The sequence below is a fragment of the Nipponia nippon genome, unplaced genomic scaffold (assembly GCF_047370975.1).
Source record: "Nipponia nippon isolate SJK-2023a ecotype South Korea unplaced genomic scaffold, ASM4737097v1 scaffold_30, whole genome shotgun sequence".
NCBI lineage: Eukaryota > Metazoa > Chordata > Aves > Pelecaniformes > Threskiornithidae > Nipponia > Nipponia nippon.
The window spans coordinates 1,450,864-1,470,335 of NW_028262348.1; the positions used below are offsets into that span (position 1 = coordinate 1,450,864).

General features: G+C 41.2%; 1 protein-coding gene across 24 annotated transcripts in view; it reads right to left on the reverse strand.

Annotated features, from left to right (window-relative positions):
• Nucleotides 1–19,472, reverse strand: part of DEPDC5 (DEP domain containing 5, GATOR1 subcomplex subunit) — a 47,677-nt gene that overhangs the window by 21,909 nt on the left and 6,296 nt on the right. For 17 of the 24 annotated variants that reach the window (XR_015707203.1, XR_015707202.1, XM_087768625.1 and 14 more), the window contains exons 10-27: nt 18,496–18,557; nt 17,926–18,144; nt 16,987–17,056; nt 16,538–16,610; nt 15,715–15,818; nt 15,326–15,400; nt 14,325–14,459; nt 13,810–13,871; nt 13,630–13,703; nt 12,367–12,436; nt 11,778–11,814; nt 10,918–11,038; nt 9,610–9,833; nt 7,814–8,017; nt 7,163–7,298; nt 5,363–5,460; nt 1,926–1,991; nt 421–604 (exon numbers count right to left, since the gene is read on the reverse strand). Coding sequence is in view for 22 of the 24 variants with exons in the window: in XM_087768625.1 (XP_087624751.1) it covers nt 421–604; nt 1,926–1,991; nt 5,363–5,460; nt 7,163–7,298; nt 7,814–8,017; nt 9,610–9,833; nt 10,918–11,038; nt 11,778–11,814; nt 12,367–12,436; nt 13,630–13,703; nt 13,810–13,871; nt 14,325–14,459; nt 15,326–15,400; nt 15,715–15,818; nt 16,538–16,610; nt 16,987–17,056; nt 17,926–18,144; nt 18,496–18,557 (2,014 nt within the window). In the remaining 2 variants the exon portion in view is untranslated. The remainder of the gene's footprint in view (nt 1–420; nt 605–1,925; nt 1,992–5,362; nt 5,461–7,162; nt 7,299–7,813; nt 8,018–9,609; nt 9,834–10,917; nt 11,039–11,777; nt 11,815–12,366; nt 12,437–13,629; nt 13,704–13,809; nt 13,872–14,324; nt 14,460–15,325; nt 15,401–15,714; nt 15,819–16,537; nt 16,611–16,986; nt 17,057–17,925; nt 18,145–18,495; nt 18,558–19,472) is intronic. The other 7 variants (XM_087768630.1, XM_087768628.1, XM_087768633.1 and 4 more) reach the window with 4 other exon arrangements.

A 19,472-nucleotide genomic window follows, 5' to 3' on the forward strand; every position in this document is an offset into this window, starting at 1 on the left:
ATCCCACTAACACTATTTTCCACCAAGATTCTTTAAATATCCCTGAAAGTGAGGATAAGCATCTTAAACACTGTGCGTACACGTGCATTTGCTCATTTAGTGTTTCCAAAATACTTGCTACAAAATAGATTAACAAAGATGATAGCTTAAGGCTGATTTTTTTGATTGAAACACAACAGAACAAAAAAAGAGATGTAAAATTTTGTACGCAAACAATTTCTAACATAAAATCTACCATCTGACAGTATTGTGTTCTGTAACACCAGAAAAGGTGCAAAGTTACCACTGAAAAGAGAAAAATCTAAGTATTTTGCTGCTATGTTAGCAATTCATCTTTCTCTCGTACAGTCTCCAAAGCGTTCGTCTTCCATCAACTCTGATTCAATGCAAGTTACTTTACGGAGAAGGTGCTGGCCAAACCTGTCAATGTCAGCTTCTGGGAGGAGATCATAGCAACCCTCAGTGTAATCATTCTGCAGACTCTGACGGTCGGGGAAGTAGTCCGTGGTAAGAGGGAGACATGCCGGAGTAGTGAGAGACTTCCAGTCCACTCCAACTGTACAACAGAAGCCTGGCACTATGGGGGGAGCAGACAGCGTCAGAACTGCCTCGTTGTATCATTGGGGGCAGACAACGGGGGCATATGTGGTCACCCATGAAAAAACAGGGTGCAGAGGAAGATGGAAGAAACGTGTGAAGAGGAAAGTTAGAAAGAATGAGGGACAAAAACAGAGTGGGCATAAAGTCAACAGGGACAAAAAAGGGGTGGAATGGGAAGGGAAAAGGAAAGCAGGAGGGGAAGAAGGGAGGGAGAGAAAGAGACAGAGTTTGTTAAACAATGCAGTGCACATGCTAATTCCATCCCATCATGCAAATGGCATTCAAAGTTAATACATTTAATTTTCTGTTGATTGAAAGCTAGAGCTGACATAGCCATCGCTCTGGCAAAATTACAGCAAGTCAGGTGCAGTTACTTATTATTAATAAAACAGATCAACATTCCAAGTCTGAACAAGAGAATCAGACCAGCTTTGCATCCCAGACAACTGCAGAAGGAGCTGGGGATGAGGAGAGAAAGAATGACAGACCAGCCTCTTTCTGGAATAGTACAACAGCAGAAAAGGGAGTATTTCTACAGTTATAAAAACAGAAGACAGATCCAGAGGGGTGGGAAGACCAGAAAAATAGTAACTTGGAAAGCAATCCTTCCCCACACCCTTTCCTAGAGTTATGTTGCAGTTTTGAGATTAGGGAGATTAAAACTGGACATTAAAAGCAAAAACTAACTAAATTGTATCAAATCATCAGTTCACTACTGCACTGCATTCTAACCTGCCTCAAACGATCTATATCAAGGCACTTGGCCAACTGCTAATTCTTAACTTCTTGTCCTAGAGATCTCACAGACAGAAAGTCATTTTACTACAAGAATGTTAACATTAATGGCAGGAACACTGCACAAGAAAGTAATACAGGACAGATGTTTCCTCAAGCAGCCACACACTTGTTTTTGTATGAGATGAAGACAGATATTTCTCAGTAAACGATACCAAATTCAGAAACTGACTGTACTACTGCTGCTTCAGTTAGCTGGTGCCAAGCAAACTTTCCATACTGAGAGGCAAGTAAGAGTTCAGCAGCTTTAGGTTTTTGCATAATAGTGTCTGGTAAGGAGGCAATTTCAGATGTAATGCAACAACCAGTTCCACATATTCTTAAGAGACAGAGAACTGCAATCACAGTGAGACCACAGGACAGGGAGACCCTGCAAATTACTGCAGGGCAAAATAAACTACTGCCAAAAGCCAAGTAGGCTCCTCAGCTTCTTGCCTGCCTCCTCCTGATGCCTCTACATACGTACGTGCCCTTTCCCTCCCTATCTTCCCACCTATGCAAACTCTTTTCCAAACCTTTCTCCTGCTTACTTGGATCCGGAGAGTTAGAGACAACATCTTCCAAGGAATCCTTGTTCTGAGTTTTCAGGTTCATCCCTACAAGAAGTAAATATGTATTTTATTTTAAGCAATTGTGCACTTCACTTTCATTTCAAATAAAAATAAATCAAAAGCATGCAAATGTTTTAAGAATATGGCATTACTCTCCTTGGAAAGGACTCAGGGTTCTGCACAGCAGAAAAATACACAAAGACAACTAATGAGGGGGGAAAAAAAAAAAACCAAACAAGACATCTTGGATGAAATTCGAACACCTGATTAGAAGTGTTCAGTAGCTAAAAAACAAGCAAACACAACCTCTCCAAAATGGTGAAACACATCTTGAGAAGTAGGTACCACAAAAAAAAGCAAATAACAAAAAAAGAAGAGTCACTTGCAATCATTTAGCTTGCTAATCTCAAGGTCTCCGCAGCTAAGTACTTTTAAATACATTCAGTACCCGAAACCAGAATAATTTTTACTGGTTTTCTCGTTTTATGAACAAGGGATAAGTTAAGAGGAAGAGCTTCATAAAAGAGAGAAGCAAGAAAAGAAATTATAACAGACTTTCACCTGGTGGGAGAAGAGAACCCATATTTAAGATTCTAATTATCTAAGACTCTAAAGAGTAATCTATGAAAATCACAATACAGATTTACTCCAGTTCCAACATTTTTAGGCATAAACTACCAGTACGCATTTCACCTCTCTGCCAGGGGACAGAGAGGAAACAAAACAAACAGTTGATCTTCTTGATTCAGCAAATACAAACTACCTTTTTATCCCTTGCCAGGCTAAGAATTTGAAAATTATTAATTAAGCCTTCAGTGTCCCTAAATAGGTCCAATATATTAATTACAGACTGTTTAAAACTACCATGTTCTGAAAAGGCAGCAACTTCCATTACATTTCAACCTGTAAGATCTACCTTGGTCCGTACTTCACTGAGAAAGAATAGTAAGGAATTTTTTATTCATTGTGAAAGGAGATAAAATGACAGCTATTGAAGAGATGCTCAGTTTTTGAGCAAAATTCAGTTTATACTAACCTAAATAAAGACTAATAAGGGACTTAAGACTACTGAAAATTTATATTTAAGTTTTGATGAGGACTTAAGACACTACGATTCTTCTCACTGTCAAATGGATTTGTTCTAAGCAGCCTATTAACCTGGAAAACAGATGCTAAAACTACAGCTCAGTGAACACTAAGCCAACATGATGCTATGGTACCCCTTGACCAGTTCTTCCTAGTCTCCATTTCATATAGTCTGCTGTATTTGCATCAATATTTGTATAGTCACAGTGAAACAATCCATACAGCAAAGGAAAACCCCAGTTCCTCTTCATTTGGATCAGTTCCCTGAGCTGGTTCACCAGGGAGCTGTATAAACATGAGAGGAAACAAACAGCTAAGGAGACAAGAAAAATTGCTGGTTTAAAAGGCATCTATCAAAATACAAATTTCAGGAAGCCTCCAAACATTTAAAAGGAGCCATTTTTATAAAACTATTTTATGTAGATTTATCCAGGAAATTGATATCAACATCATAGCTTTCCTCTAAATAGCATTTACTAACAGAAAGGATGGATATCAGCTTCCATGATGATGCCAGTAACGCAGCAGAGGAGCTGGCTCAGATTAGCATTCATCTTTCACCGACTCCGCTGATGCCATCTGCCATCTAGTTAGGGAACTGCAACAAGATTTATTTGCTCTGAACGATCATCTACCATCTGCTGGCCAACAGAGACACCATACTGAATGTCAATGTAAATAGATGGGGTGATTTTTCACTGTGAAGCCCACGTGGCAGCAAAACACGCTGTGGGCAGCAGAGGAGAACCAGACTCACTGACAAATCATATTTTTGGAAATAAAAAGAAAAAAAAAAAAAGAAACGTTTCATTTCATAGGTGACTCAAACCGTAAGGGAGAAACATAAGTCAAGTCACTGAGTCACAGCGCGGCAGCTACAGATGGCCGAGGGCGTTTAGTCAGGGAAGGTGCTCATACCGACTTTCGCAAAGACAGACACAGATCAACTTCCACCACGTACATGATTTATATCCAATCTACAGACACAAAAGACTGCTATAAAATGCAAGCATGTTAATTGCCAGGATATGCTCTGCATCTACATTGTGCAAATCATACTCAGCAGCTGAAATGCAGTTTAGCAACAGCGAGAACAAACAAAGTCTATCTGGAAGGCAGTAAAAAAAAAAAAAAAGTAAAGCAAGAAAATGAAATGTATTCAGATGAAATCTGCAGAAGGAAACAACAGAACAGAATCACTTAATGCAACTACGTGAACACAAGACAAGAGAGACCTAAGAAAATTAAGTCTGCTAACTTCTTTATGGCTCTTCAAGGTATGAACATAGGGGAAAACATAATTGTTTTCATCCAAATGCAATTCAGAAGGGTGAATTATTTTTTTTAAATAATCTTTAAATTGGTTTTGAAAAAAGAACAGAAGTCTTGAATGCTATAGTCCAAAAGGTCTTTTTTTTTTTTTTCCCATGTGCCTATCTAAAAAGCATATCCATAAAATCAGAAGGTAGGTTGCAAAAAAACCAGACAACACAACAGAATGCTTGGTGTGGCACATTGTTCCACTTACAAGATTCAAAAGAAATATTGAGAATTTCCACTAATTCAGGTGTCTGGGTAGGGTAAGAAAGACAGTGCTAATCTTCAAGTGAAAGCACAAATACGTGTCTTCTCTCAAAAATGTGATGAAATATTTGGGCTGTGTAAACAGCATTTAGTATAAGCAGCGCCGTGTTCAAAGTGCTTAGCATCTGGAGAAAGTGCATGTGTAGATAATGATGAGAAATGCTAGAAAACACTGAATCCCAGAACTTACCGTGCAAAACAAACTTGCTCTTTTACAGCTTCTCTCAAAATCTAGATACAACCCAACTTTATTCTTTCCATCAGCTTGTATGTGTAAAATATATATATTCAAACATGTTTCTTAATCCTAAAGGTGGCACCGTAAGGCAACCCCACCCAGAAAAAAATTCTGAACAATACCAGTGCATATTTAGCTATTTTTTTGTGTCTGGACGTCAGTGCTTTGTTATTATGGAACTAAGCAACTGCCTGAGAGCTTATCATATGTAAACAATGAGCATCTTCCTATCCTACAGTTTATAAGACAGCCCTAGAGAAGCAGAGACACATTAAACAAAACCAAAAAAACCCAACAAACTAACCACAAAACTACCACACACCAAAAAGTCCAAGTAAGAGCATTAACAGATCACTCAAAGTTGAAAATTGTTTTTCCATTATTGATTCTTCCTACTTTGTAATGCCAGGTCCACCCACCTTCCGTGACCTCTGGCTCTATAACTTTGTCACTGCTAGGAAGGAAGGGGCTCCTCTCCCCACTCCATGCGCTGTCCCTGCTGCGTTACCTGCACCGTTGCTGCCGGCCAGACCATTAGAGTACTCTTCTGTTCCGCTGAAACTCAGGAAAGAGGCACTGTCACCTGGATGCCGAGAGCTGGTATGTCTGGAGAAAAAGAGAACAGCCTGTATTACACAAACTTTCCTCACTCATGCCATTCCTCGCTTTTAACAAGAGCTGACATAACAAATAACAAGCAATCAGCCCGCTGTCCCAGCTGAGCCAGTGGTGAAACCACGCTCTGAATGATGTTTGCAGAGATGGTAACAGGCACAAAAGCAGCACAGAGGAGGCTGTAACAATACTCTCTATCTGTCCATGCCGTTTGTTCTTTGCCTCTAGCAATAACCAATGCACCATCTTTGCAGGACGGTGCAGAACCAGCTACGCACATACCCCCCGGAAGAGAAATAAAACTTAGCTAGTTATTTACAGATCTGATTTCATGGTCTATAAAACCAGGATTCCAAGACTGGCAAATTGCTTTGGATGAGCACGTCATCCACAGAGACCACAAAGAAAGCAAGAAAAAGAATTGTCAAGAATATGGCACAAGAGACTGGCGTTAATGACAAGATACTTTAGCACGCTAGGATGTACTTATGATATGATAAAAAGGCTTTTTTTATTCTTGAAGTAGGACTAGGGAACAAAGTTGGTGAGGATGATGTCATATTAAAATTAGGCAACACAAAGAGATCAGAGTATTCTGAAGGACAATACAAAGTGTAAGAGACGACAACAATTTCAAGACTAATTAGGCAGTGCAATTTCCTGAAGGACTGCTTGAAGATAGCAGGGAAAAAAGCCCTGAAGATGAAAATGGCAGATGATAGCAGCAGTGTCCTCACTCACCCTGGACATCCAGAAACAATACATAACATGAATTTCTATAAGCATGCAAGAGGAAAGAAACACATAGCAGGAAAGATACGAAAGTTATTGACTAAAGAAACAAACCTATTGGCAATTCTAAGGTTGCCCAAGCTACCAAAACATTTTTGGTAAACTACAGTTAGTCAGTTAGTAATGAGTGAAAAACACGGATAAAATGTTGTCAATAAAAAAAACAAATCGGATAAAAACAGGTAAGACAATACCTGGAGATTGGAGAACAACTGTGCAGCTTGAAAAATGGCCTAGGTGAAATGAACGATCTCATTTCTCTGACTGTAAAAACAACCTCCCCACAGCCATGCCACATCCAGTAACACTGGGATCTTTTTTGCTTCTCGCAGCCAACTATCACTATGAACTCCCAACACTGACCACGGCTCGTTTTTTTTAGAAGAGAATTAGTTTACGAACACAGGTACTTTCATTTGCAATCCATCGCTGATGTTTATGATGGCTGTATTTCTTACGCAGGGAAGACAGGACTGAACGGATAGCACTGAAACTGCTCAACAGTTACTGTGAGGCAAAGCTACGCCCTGTGCTAAAAAATATTCTATTCTGGAATGAAAGTCACAGCTATTGGGATAATAAGTCAAGATTTAAAGACACAGGCTTTCATAAGGCAATTTTGAACAATTCCATGAATGATGCATTGTATTGCTTATCCACTTCAAACTCTCTGTGATAAACTACCACCTTCCCCGGATTAGGGGAGGTAAGCCATCTCCAGCCTCGCCAAAAGAGCTTTATATCTCAAAATAAAAGTATATCCTGCATACGTGGCACTGACACAACATATTATTAAACTTAAACATCACAACCTATAACTGCCTTACTATAACATAAATAAAATTTTAAGGAAAAGGGATGTTCATGCAAAGTCTACACAGACTCGTCCTAAGGACCTCACCTGCCCGTTGCCTCATGGTAAGCCAGCTCCAGCAGCTCAGCAGAGGAATGTGTCAAATCCTGCTGCCCGTTGCCCTGCATTTCCGCCATATTCTGACGGGTCTGATGATGGATCTGGATAGCTTCTCCTGACGGACCTACACCGTTACAGTTTGATCATTAATCACCACATCTGCATTGATTCCTCAGTTGCTTGTACCCTCCTTTTGTCAACAACACAGGCAACGCTAACTAACAGGAATTGGGAAAGCATGTCTACGAAATCTTCGAAGACTTGAACCTCTGGCATCTTCTCTGAAGCCAGCAAAGCACAATACTCTTTTAAACGTTTTGGAGGGCCTACTTACAAGGCGCTACACAAGTATGAGAACAATTCAGCACCTGCAAGTCACCCCAAGTTATAGTTATGATTCACTTCAACAGCCTCTATCTACTATGAGATTGTTCCACAGTCCCGATGCTGCAGGTTTGCCAATAGATGGTAATATTTTCAAAAAGAGGACGTCTGATTTATCAAGTCTATACACTTAGTTCAGCCTCTGTTACAGTGCAGAGCACTTCAAGATGCCAGAGTTCACATTGGTTCTCTTGATGTGTTAACGCTCAGACAAGGGAAAGGTAGCAGCAATCTCATACGCTATGAAACACTTACCCACAGGAAACGTGTGCATCCAGCGCCTCCTGTTAGATGTAAGCTTCATGGGCATGCGGGACGGGGCAAAGGGGTTTATCAGCGCTCGCTGCGGCGTGTATCCCCCCGGCCGAACGTGCAGCATGGATTCTGCACTGCCAACGTGGAACCTCCCAGGGGCACTGGAGTCACGTTGCTGAGACTCCAGCATGTTCTCAAGGACATCTAGAAAACATAAAGTCAGCGTGAGATCACGCAGAAGCCAAGCAAAAGAGAATGAATTGCTTCGGGATATAAAGATTCCCCAGGGTAAGTGGCAATAAGGAGAGCTGAGGAGTAGGCAGGGAGAAAAGCTGAAAGCAATTTCAATACAGTCTGCAAGTTACAAGGTAAACAAGAACCCAGACCAGAAAGAGCATTATTTCATCTGCCATTACAGCACTGCTGTATACTGTGTCACTTTATACTAAATGAAGCCATAAAGAAACCACTTGCTAAGTCAACTACGAAGAATTACTCGGAGCTTTGAGAATTCCTGAGAAATCAAAAGACTGACACACTAGAACCTTCAGGACGAGTACCAAAGGCATAGCAGAAGCCACAACTGAGCAACATCTGCCTTTTTTGTAACATTCAGATTTGAACCAGTGAAATAAGGGATTACTTCAAGAAGACATGGGACACGATCTCAGCAAGCCAGCAGTTAGTCGTTACTGTTCAATGTAGACCAGAAGTGCCGTTATTTAGATATAAGAGAGAGAAATAAACTAGATGACTAAGTAGCAATTACTCTGTTCAACAAATGGCAATCCCAAAGAGAAGGAAGGGTCTCGTTCACCACTCCATACTGCCAATTACAACATGTGAAAAACCTCAGTTACTCTGACTCTTCCCTCCCCACCAGTCCTGTTCCACCCACATCCCCATCCAGTTGCACACCTTCAGCTGGGTCACAAGACTATCCTTCAGACTAAAGGAGTAACAGAAATACCAAAAAAAAAAAAAGTGTATATTAACTGACAGCAGGGGAAAACAGGAAAGGTAAATGTAATGTGAAGTACACTGTGTGATAGCAGTTCTGCACCAGTAAGTCCAATTCCTGTAACAGGATAAATATGGTATTAGGTGACATACAGCATGAAAAAAACAAAACAAAACAAAAACATAAAGAGCCTTCAGGGACAGATTTTTACAGAAGATCAAGCAATTGCAGGAGGAATACAATTTACCTAGAAATGAGTTGGGTTTGTGGAAGATATTGCATACTGTCCGAGAACAAAATTAAATTGGAAGGAAAAAAAGGAGACCGTCAGCACTGCTAACGCACCAAGATAGCTCAGCAGTACGTCGTCAAAAGGAAGGATCCAGAAAGTGACTCTTAATGACAACAAATCCCCATAGAGAGAAGTTATAAGCAGGGTCCCCTAGGGCTCACTACTAAGGCCAATTCTCATTTGACAGATTATAGGTGACCTGGATAATAAAAAGTTAGTTGTATATGTCCACATTTGCAGGCAGGCACAGGAGAATAGTCAAATATTAAAGAAGGCGACAGACAAGGGAAAAGAGCAAATCAGTGTCAGGACACTTCTATTTAGGACAAGCCAATAAAAAAAAAAAAAAGCAATGGAATTGGACAAGGATAACAAAGAGAGAATGCACACCCAGCCATAGCTGGAGCTGCGGAAAAGGTGTACCATGAATGCTCGTATAAGCACCATCTCCCCTGTGCTGGCCTGGCAGTGGCCAACACAAACTTCCATCTTCTCTCTCCCCTCTCACCACCTAAGGTACCTTCCCATCTGCCCTAGGCTGACCTCTGGTGCTGGTATAGCCCAAAGAGCTGCTGACTTCACACTGGTGCAGATGAGGCCGTGGGATCATCAGGATGTTGGAGATCTTGCCCAGTGAGCTGTCATCAGATGCCTGGCTCCTCACCTCCTCTGGGGGCAGCGTGCGGCTCTGCAGAGAAGGGCTGCATGAGACATCGTAGGAACTAGAGCTCTTTCTGGTACGACTTTCTCTCTCCCTCACAGACCTGCTGAAAATAAACAGATTATGTCCAGCGATACGAAAAAGAGATTAATTCCTGGGCTATCAAGGGGCTTGAACAGGCCCAAGTCATGTAAGAGACTCAATATTCAATAGGTGAACTCAAGAAGAGGACTACACGGAAGCTATCACTATTTTTTTGACTATGTGGGTACTATATACTTTTGTGCATCATACAATAGCAGAAGAGAACACTAAAATGCTTCCAGCACAACGGCTGTGAAAAGAGCATGCTCAACTCTTTATGCAATTCTACAGACAGCACACCAAGCTGGTAATATAGATGTGGTCTAGAAGACACCAGACCTGAGCCTACAGTGCTAGGAACACATAGCTCTAGGGAAACTACTTGGAACTATTAACTACATTAAATTGTACTGGCAACTTCCAGCATGGATTTCTACAAGCTGCTCATATTAACAAGTGAGTCCACATGCACAGCTTCCTCAGATTTAGGCAATACTGCTGAAAGAAGGAAAGCAAAAAACAATACTTCAAGTTCATCAATGCCATATTCCTGAAAAAGCACTAAAATGTATAGGTTGTTCAATGAATTTGGTCAGGACCTGAGGATAATTAGCCTTTCTTCTCAGAGGAAAGGCCATGGAATATTTGAGAACCTGCACTCAGCTCCTCTGTTTCTTCTCTCATTCATAAAGGCATCATTTTCAGGGAAGATTCCCCACCACTCTACGTTCAGCACCAGTTACCAAGCAGTGCATCAAACTAGTGCTATTTCTATAACTCTGTGCAAGTCTATTGTGCCAGTACTTTCTCACCCAGCTTGGAAAATCTGCTAGGAACTTAGCAAGGGAGACTACCTTCCTTCTACTTCAGACAAAATTAAAGATGTAAGGAAAAAGTATACTTATGCCTTTTCCTAGATCCCACACACTATCTTAGAAGTAAAATACCAGACAACCAGCCATAAATACTAGCTACAGATAAAGCTTTTTGTTCAATCGTAAGCACATGGAGCTTAATTCTCCTTGTATTTCTCAAAGCATTTTATGCATCAAGAAGTACACCATAACATGGCTACTCTAGAACTAGTATGCTCACAAGCCTCTTACCTGAAAGTGGTACAACGCTGGGCTCTGGATGGGCCTGGCAGTCTGAACACCTGGGCATCGTAGCCATCATAATCAACCTGGATAGGCAGGGCATTCTCAGCATCTTTTGGAGCCCCTAATGCTGAAATAAAAATCACATAGCACTGCAACCTCGTTCAAGAATGTTCAAGATCTGCAAGTTAGAAGTATCCAACTCCCACCACTAAGAAAAGCACCTCTTCCAAAAGAAATCACTTACAGAAGTCTCATGAGCAGAACAGCTGGAGCAGCTGAATTATCAAAGTTCGTGCCTCTGAATCAGGGTGGCTGAGGCCCTGATATCTTCCCCCGATATATCCAAGACATTGAATTAATAATCCACAAATCAATCCTTGTATGAACAGGTGCCTCAAGTTCCCTCACAAGGGAATTGCACGTTGGAAAGCATCTTTGAAACAACAGACAGCCTCACTTTTAGAACGTACACCTTCCCAAAACAAGGTGTTATTAGAAGAATGCAGACTTCTCCCACCGTAACTCTGTGGTGATAGCACTGACAACGTCCCAAGCCAGTGAATGCCCCCCTGTCCACGAACAATACCGCTGGCACACCAGCCTCGTACCATCTATTCTGCTAGCCAGGTGACAAGCAGCCAGGACAGAACCTCACCCCTGCATATTAGTTATTTGCCAAGAAGGCAACTGATATATGCACATTAGCATCCTGGATCACGACGATGTGGCTTTGATGGTTTTCTGCAACACTTGTCCCTTCCTGCATCTCATCAGTAGTGTTTTTGCTGCAGTGTCATTGTCTTACTACAGCTGTTTGTTAGTTTGGGAGTCAGTGGGATAAATCATTCCAGAACAGAATTACTCACAGGCATCTCGGTTATTCTTTGCTTTCTCAGTCAGTGGCTGGAGGGTCCAACAAAGGGAGTGCAAAGTGCCCAAAAAAAAAAAAAAACAACAAAAAAAAACAAACCAAAAAAGAGGAAAAGAGAGCAAGAGAAAAGACAAAGAGAAGGGAGACAGTCAGCATGTTCTAAGGAAATATCCCCCAGTGTGATCAAGCATCAGATTAAAGTTTATCCTGCTGACTCAGCAAGGCAGCCAGACCACTTCAGAAGTGTTAAATATTGATACTCAGTCATAAACCTGTGTAAAAACCACATCTTTCTCAACACATTTCTTCCTCTCCACAAAGTTCTTCGTTACAGAATGAAACTCTAATTTTTATGGTGGCTAAAACATTTCTCACCTAGTTTCATCCTAGAAAGGAAAGACTTACAAACTAGTCCCTCATTCACAATCCCTACCACAACCATTACAGCTTTGCTTTCACTGTCTTTTAACACAGAAACTTAGTTACAGCTGTTGGAATACTTGCTAGAAAGGTTCTGATGCTTGGCTGAGAAAAGGTATCTGACAAGCTAGTAAGAAGAAAAGATAAATCAGAAAGGTACCTACTTTCCTTCCTGCCAGCTTGATCCGTGGAGTGAAGCTGTTACACAGGAGCTGGCTTTTGGATGTGTAGAAACTGCAAGGAAAAACAGGGTGGCTCAGCTGCCTTCTAAGAACCGAACACAGTTGGTTAGCTACACAGCAAATAGCCCGTGTGTTTGAGCTAGCTATTAGACGGAGAAAAGGGGATACCTTTCTCTGCACAAGACAACATATAGAAAACACTGATGGATGGTTAACTTGAGAGAAGCTACTCTTTCCTTAAAGACCAGCCTCTGATTCCCATACTGCCTCAGTCTAGACCTCTTCTTAATGTGCTGACATCTGCATTCCCCAGTTCACCTCCTCTTTCTACATAAAGGTATCCGCTTTCACGGTCTGTAGAGTACTGTGCAGTTCACACCACCCTGATTTACATGACCGTAATGACTCACATCAGCTGCTTGAAAACTACAGACCTCCTCCCACTTGAAATAACGTGTTCATTAAGATCTATTTCTTGTCATCCGAATCTTTTAAATAATGCCTTATTATAAGCCTTCAAACACCTTTTTCATCTATGGCAAAGATCAGATGCCTTCCAGCCACTCGAAAACACTGGGTATAAGCAACCCATGAATGGTAAATGGTCAGGACAGTCAACTAATGCATGCAGATAAAATGAAGTATTAAAAGAGAGAGTAAAAAAAAAAACCCTACAGCAGAACAAGGACTGAGGAGGTAATTTTCATCCTGAGCCCTGATCTCTCTGTGTAGGGAAAGAAGAGAGTATTACGGCACAGAACGTTTAACAGAAAGCAGAAAGGAAACCTACCATGTCTTGGAGTGAAGCAACGTAACACTGAGCCTCAGTGTTTCCTGCAACTATTCCAACATTTATCCATGTCATCCACATTTTCTCTACCCGTAACTGTTCATTTGGGATGTATTTGTTTTCACTAATAACCAATCTAGTCGAAGTGATTGTATTTTTTGTTAGCTTCCTGACTTCCTTCGAGCATAGCTAAAGGCTAGAACTAAGTTAGCTGGAAAGAGAGCTTAAGATCAAGACCTCTTCCTCTGCAAATTGCCCATCATCTTTGATATGTGGCATTAATGCCATGAGTTCTGCGAGAACACTCCTAGTTCTGCAAGACTATTATAACATATGTCTTTGCTTCGCAAGGAGAGCAGAGGAAATAAACAATGAAAGAAGAAAGAGAATTCAGCAGATTATAAAGAGGAAAGCACAGCAAAAGTGTGTAGCAAAGGCTGACAGAGTTCACCTACCTATGGTTTATCCAGTGCGGAATATTGTAGTCATCGCCCAGCCTGGAGTCGCCAGGTCCACAGCGATTATGGAGCTGTAAGAGCAATTCAGGAGCATAGGAACCAGTTGTTTCTAGCTAGTCACAAAATGACTAACATTTCTAGTAGGAGCAGAGAGAAGGAAAAAGAAGCATGCATTACCTTAAAGAGTGGTACAGCATGCAATGGTTGCTCTCCCATGCATACCAAGTCCACACCTATCCCTGTAAACAGAGAACAGTAGAGTTCAGCTATCTACCAACAGGACTGATACACTAAGCCAAAACAGACCATCAATTTGAGCTGAAGGCCCAATTTGTATTCATAATAGATTTTAAGATGTAATTGTACTGAAAATGGTAGTTAACAGTCCCATGTATGGTTACAAACCAACAGTGTCACTGGGGAGATAAGAAATGTTTCTTCTAAACTAATGCAAGTCATGCAAGATTATCCTTTCAGGGAAAGGTCTGCATGGACAGATTAAGTTCTCTATCACAAACAAAAGAAATTAAACACCTATAAGTTCTCTGAAAATCTGCCCATGTCAATATGAAGTGTGGACACGAGTCTTCCAGCTGTAGCCCCTCTTTCCAGAGTACACAAGTTACAATAAGTAATTTTTCATAACAAGAAAAGGCTAGAGCTTTTCCAAATACATCTGGTTAGGTATTTACCATTGTCTATCATCCGCTGTTTGGTTAGAATCATAAGGAGTCGATCAACTTCAAATACACCCACACCAGGTGTGATAACCACAGACATCTGGCCAGTCCGATCAAAGTTCCGGTTTATGTAATGCTTGTCAAACACTAAGAGAAAGAATTGGGGAATACTTTAAAAGAAAAAAGATGCTGGATGGTTTTTTTTCAGAGCAAGGGAGGCAACTCTCTATTAACAGTGGTATTAAACAACTCCCCACAAAGCACATGCAAGCATAAGAGGGCTTGTATACAGCCTTGTCCAACCAATAAATGTTAATAAAGCTACAGGAAAGAGAGGGGTTAGGGCAGAAGAGAAGAAAAGATGGGAACCAGATACATAAAAAGGAATGGTTTTCTCATATGCTTCGTGTTTCCTTTATAACATCTCAAAAAAAAAAACAAAACCAACAAAACAAACCCAAAAACACCTCAACAAGGCAAAGTCCATTGCTAATAATTTTAAATAACATCCTGTACTCCCTCCCATGGGAGTAACAAGAGAGCCATTAAGGTGACAGAATGACACCTGATGTACAGAATCACAAAAAGCAGATCTTTGGAGAGCCTTTCCAGCCCATCAAATCCATCTCCCTGCTAAAAAAGATGGATCAGTTTCACCTAAATCACATTCGATCTAACCTGATTTTGAAATACTTCAATAATTTAAAATTTCAACTTCTATTCCAGGAGGTTCTCATACAGATACACAGCTAAAAAAAAATTTCATTCCAACAAGGCCCTGGAAGTGGTTCCTGAAGCCCAAAATACCCAATACTCAGTTATCTGAGAGCCACTGGTTTTCCAGAGACACACAAGAAAATTTCTTCTGAGGCTGGAACTGCCAACTTAACCACCTAACATTCCCCTCCTCTTCGCAGTGTCAAGGAACAGGCAACACAAGTCCACACCCCTTTATTGGCAACTGCTTTAACGGCTCCTCCCCTGTCTATTTTTATCCATTGTTCATAACTCACCATTGAATGAAAGATTTATGGCCTCCAGGTAGTTCCCTTGTGCCGAGGTCGAATTGTTACCTGGAGGAAAGCCCTCTGGACCAGCATTCAGAAGGAAAAAAAAAGAAAAAAAAATTATCATCTCTGTATAGACTAGCGTTTTAAAAAAACAAAACAACAAAAACCTGCATTTATAGTAAATCCTATCACTCCAACAAATTACAGGCAAAATTGGTATTGGTATATCTCAAAGAAAGGCCCAAGCAAAATAGCCTAGCCAGGAGAGCATTAAGTAGGACAATACCAGACTCCAACTGAAACTTGAGAGTTTACGGACAACTTTGGAAAAAAAAGAAATTAAAAAAAAAGAGACAAAAGGGTAAAAGCACGGGAAAGGAGGATTCTTGTACCTGCTTGCTCTAGTCGTACCAACACAGGATACTGGATGAAAAGCTTTTTAATGGTCACAAGCAATGAGGTCCACTCTTCTCGTCTCTCATTCTGAACTACAACTCTAGAAAGAGCACAACTTAATGAGGATCACGAAAGGAAGCTGCGAAGAGGAAGTGAGAAGGGATGAACAAGCTATAGAAAAAGGAATGCACACAAAGGTGAGTGTTTCTGCCTTCTGCTAGGCAGCACATTAGAACTGCTGCATACTTGTAGCAATCACTAAGGTGCAGGTGCACACACAAAGCTGGGCACATCCCCAGCCAGAATAATCTCTCGCTTTTAAATTGGTGATCAACATTATATGTCAAATAGGATCACTGTTCTGCAAAGCAGGAAGATCATTAACAAGTCCAAGTTCAGAATCAAACAACAGCTTCGACAGCTGCATCTGTAGCGACCATGAGCCAAGGAGTGCCAGCCCCTAACCGGGAACACTTGGGGTTTCAGCAGTGGCACCATCTTCAACTACGCAAGAATGTAAAGATCTGAAAAACAGCCAAGCCTTACGCAGAAACTACTCCCGGCACTACAGAACTTTTAAGTTTATTGGCAATTCCAACAGAGCACAGACAACACAATATTCACATGCACGTGGAAGACTGACTTAGCAAATATGGACGTGCCCTCACAGATGGAATGGGGACTACTCTTCAATTTGCTGCCAGTTTCAGGCATAGACATTTCTCACTATCTTAATTCCTTGCAAGGTCCTACGGTTAATAACATGATATTCTCCACACGAATGGGACAAGAGGTGAAAGAACTGGGAGGAAGACATACTTGTAAAAATCTTCATAAAATCTTCCCTCGTGATCCTGCCGAATTGATGCACGATGCGTTTCAGGAAACTCATCTCAAACAGAAGCAAAAGCACGTATTATCCTATGCTCTTGTATAGAAATGACTCATCTTTTCTAGAGTAAGGAGCTGTTATTTCCATTTTTAAAAAAAAACAACTTTGAGAAATATCAGATCTCCTACACAATATTAAAATTGCTTTTAAAACAATATGACAGCTTGAGTATGATGAGGAAAATTTGCCATATATTCCTCTACGCAAGGTTTTCACTGCAGTACTTTCATAAGAATAGCTGTGTATCCACTGTGCTTGGCAGGGAATACTTTGGACATGGGCATAAAAAAAAAATCACTGGCAGCCTGTGACCAACTTTCAATAGAGAAGGAGATAGGTTTAAAAACAGAAACATGAAAATACAGAATTTACATACCTATAGATTTTGCTTCGTAAAATGTTCTAGAAAATAGAACCACTGTCACTTCATGGCTGCAATTCTTCTCCTGTCCAGGAAGAACAGATGAAAAAAAACAAACCTTAAGGGTCACATTCAGTAGAAAACTGCATGTATACACATACAGTAACACCCTCTTTCCCCTCACACCTAGGATCAAAGGTAACTAGAAAAAGATAGTCTGCTGTATTAATGTATCTGCATGAGCGCTGCATATGCCTCTGGGAAATAGCATAATGGTCTGCCCTGTAGATTCTGTGCTTCCAGGCTATACCACATTTAACAGGAGCACTCTCCACTAGTGTCTAAAGAAACTCCTCTCTACAGTTGCCAAGATACAAGATTTTTGTTTAAAAAATAGACAGTTGACTCAATTTGTTTATACGTACTCATGACAAACTGATATTCTTATTTGTTACTGTTTAGAGAGGTGCCCCTAACAATTCCAGAGAAATAAAACATTAAAACTTCACCAAACAGTTGCAGCGCTGCTGCATGCAGTGGAACGACGCTGCGAAGAGCATGCTGGCCATCCCCTCGGAAGGAAAAGCCTGAAAAGCCCCGTGAGCCCCAGCATCGCTCAGGCCCATATCCAACACGGTATAGCAGTACTAACGGCAAAACAGGCATTTTACAGGCATGCCATGCAGGGCTCCTAATAACTCTCCAATGGACAAAAAGCACACTGAAAATGAGACGAATCTGCTGAGCACGCTCCTGCTCTCCTTAACATTCAGGACCATCACGAGCTGTACTATGCATAGATATTACACATTTAGGATTTCAGACTCTCTTGCCTCGTCTAGCTATTCTTTCAATGTAGGCTGCAGATTTTATATATGCCTTTTTTTGAGTACCGAGATGGCTCACTCTCAAGTCAGAGGAAGTCTGCTGCAGTACTGCTAACAGCAGTTGTACCTGGCTCTGAGACAGATCACGCACTGAGACAGGAGACAGCTCTGGGCTGTTCAGCCATGAGAGGTAGGGAGGCTTCCTTTGTTTTTGAAGCAGCTCACTTTCAAGAAGCTTGCACATCATCAGTGGTCCATATACTACAACCTGGAACCCCCTCATGCTAAAAGACAGCAGCACTAAACAGATTACACACTGTACCGGGGAAATATTTGGAACTGAGTCCTGGAACAAATAAAATTGTGTAAAACAGACTTGTGCATGACTGCACAAGCACAGCCAACCATATCACACATTTAGTGACTTCAGTCCAGTCAGAGCCTCCATACAAACAAATTGTTTGACACAAACCCAGCAGATACAACAGACGGGGATCACTTGGCATATATTGTATGATTTAATGCTGACCTGCAGTAACCACTCTTTTGATGCCCAGGAGCCACCTCGCACTGTCCTGTAAATCTTAGCACCGCCTGACGCAACCTGGGTCTTCCTCAAACTGGCACATCAATGGGCTCATTAAGATGGCATTGTCTTGTTGTTTCAGAACAGGATGAACTCAAATCAGCTATTTACCTTCCATTTTGTGAAGAGATCAGCAAGGAAACCATTCACGGCTTTCTCAAAGTATAGGTCCCCTGCAAAGTAAGCATCAAATAACAGCAGTTAATTCAACTACGGGGTATATTTAACCCTGAGATTCTAGGACAATTATTTTTATTAGAATCAGAGCAGCTGTGTGCATAATAATATCACTAAAGCAAAGACGATAAAAAGATTAAAAAGCATGACTATGTTTCAGAGGATGTAAACAAGACTCTCACTGTCAAAAGGATCTGACCTTTAAATTCAGTTTTCCGACACATTCGCTGCATGCTGGGGAAGCATCTGTGCCATCTTTCAGGCATAGTATGCACAACTGATCCCCTGCTCAGTTTTGAATAGTTGCCTAGTTACATATGCCTGAACACACGGTCAAAGGAAGTAGTAAGAGGTTTGCTAAAGAATTAAGCCAGAAAAAAAATAGGACAATGACACAGATAAGTGACTCATTCTTAATGCCTACGGTTTTAACACTTCCCACCGACTCTACCTGGGCTAAGGCAGGGTTTTTCCTTCCTCGCTAAGCCAAAGTCAAGAGAAATCCAAAACATCAAGGTCCTCTTTGCACAGGACTTCCATACATTTCTGGTTTCAGGATTCACACAGGCTTGCGCCTGCCCTCATCACCAAACATGTTCATATCCACAGAAAACCCTTCCAGGGTTCATAGTCAGCTGGCCCCCTTGATTTCCTCCGTGAGATAATGGTACCCAGGCCCTACAGTAGGGGCAGGAAAATCATGGAATACCCAGGGGACACAAAAGCATGGCACTGCAAGTAAGGACCTAATAGAGCGCCATAGCGTGCCTTGGAGCACTGCCTAGGCCGAAGGCAGGACATTTTAGTTTTCCAGTAGTTGCAGAAATAAATAGTAGTGGCAGTTTTCTAGTAGGGGCAGAAAGGATGGCTGCTGCCATCCACATTCACAATCAGGCAGGTCAGTTACCTAC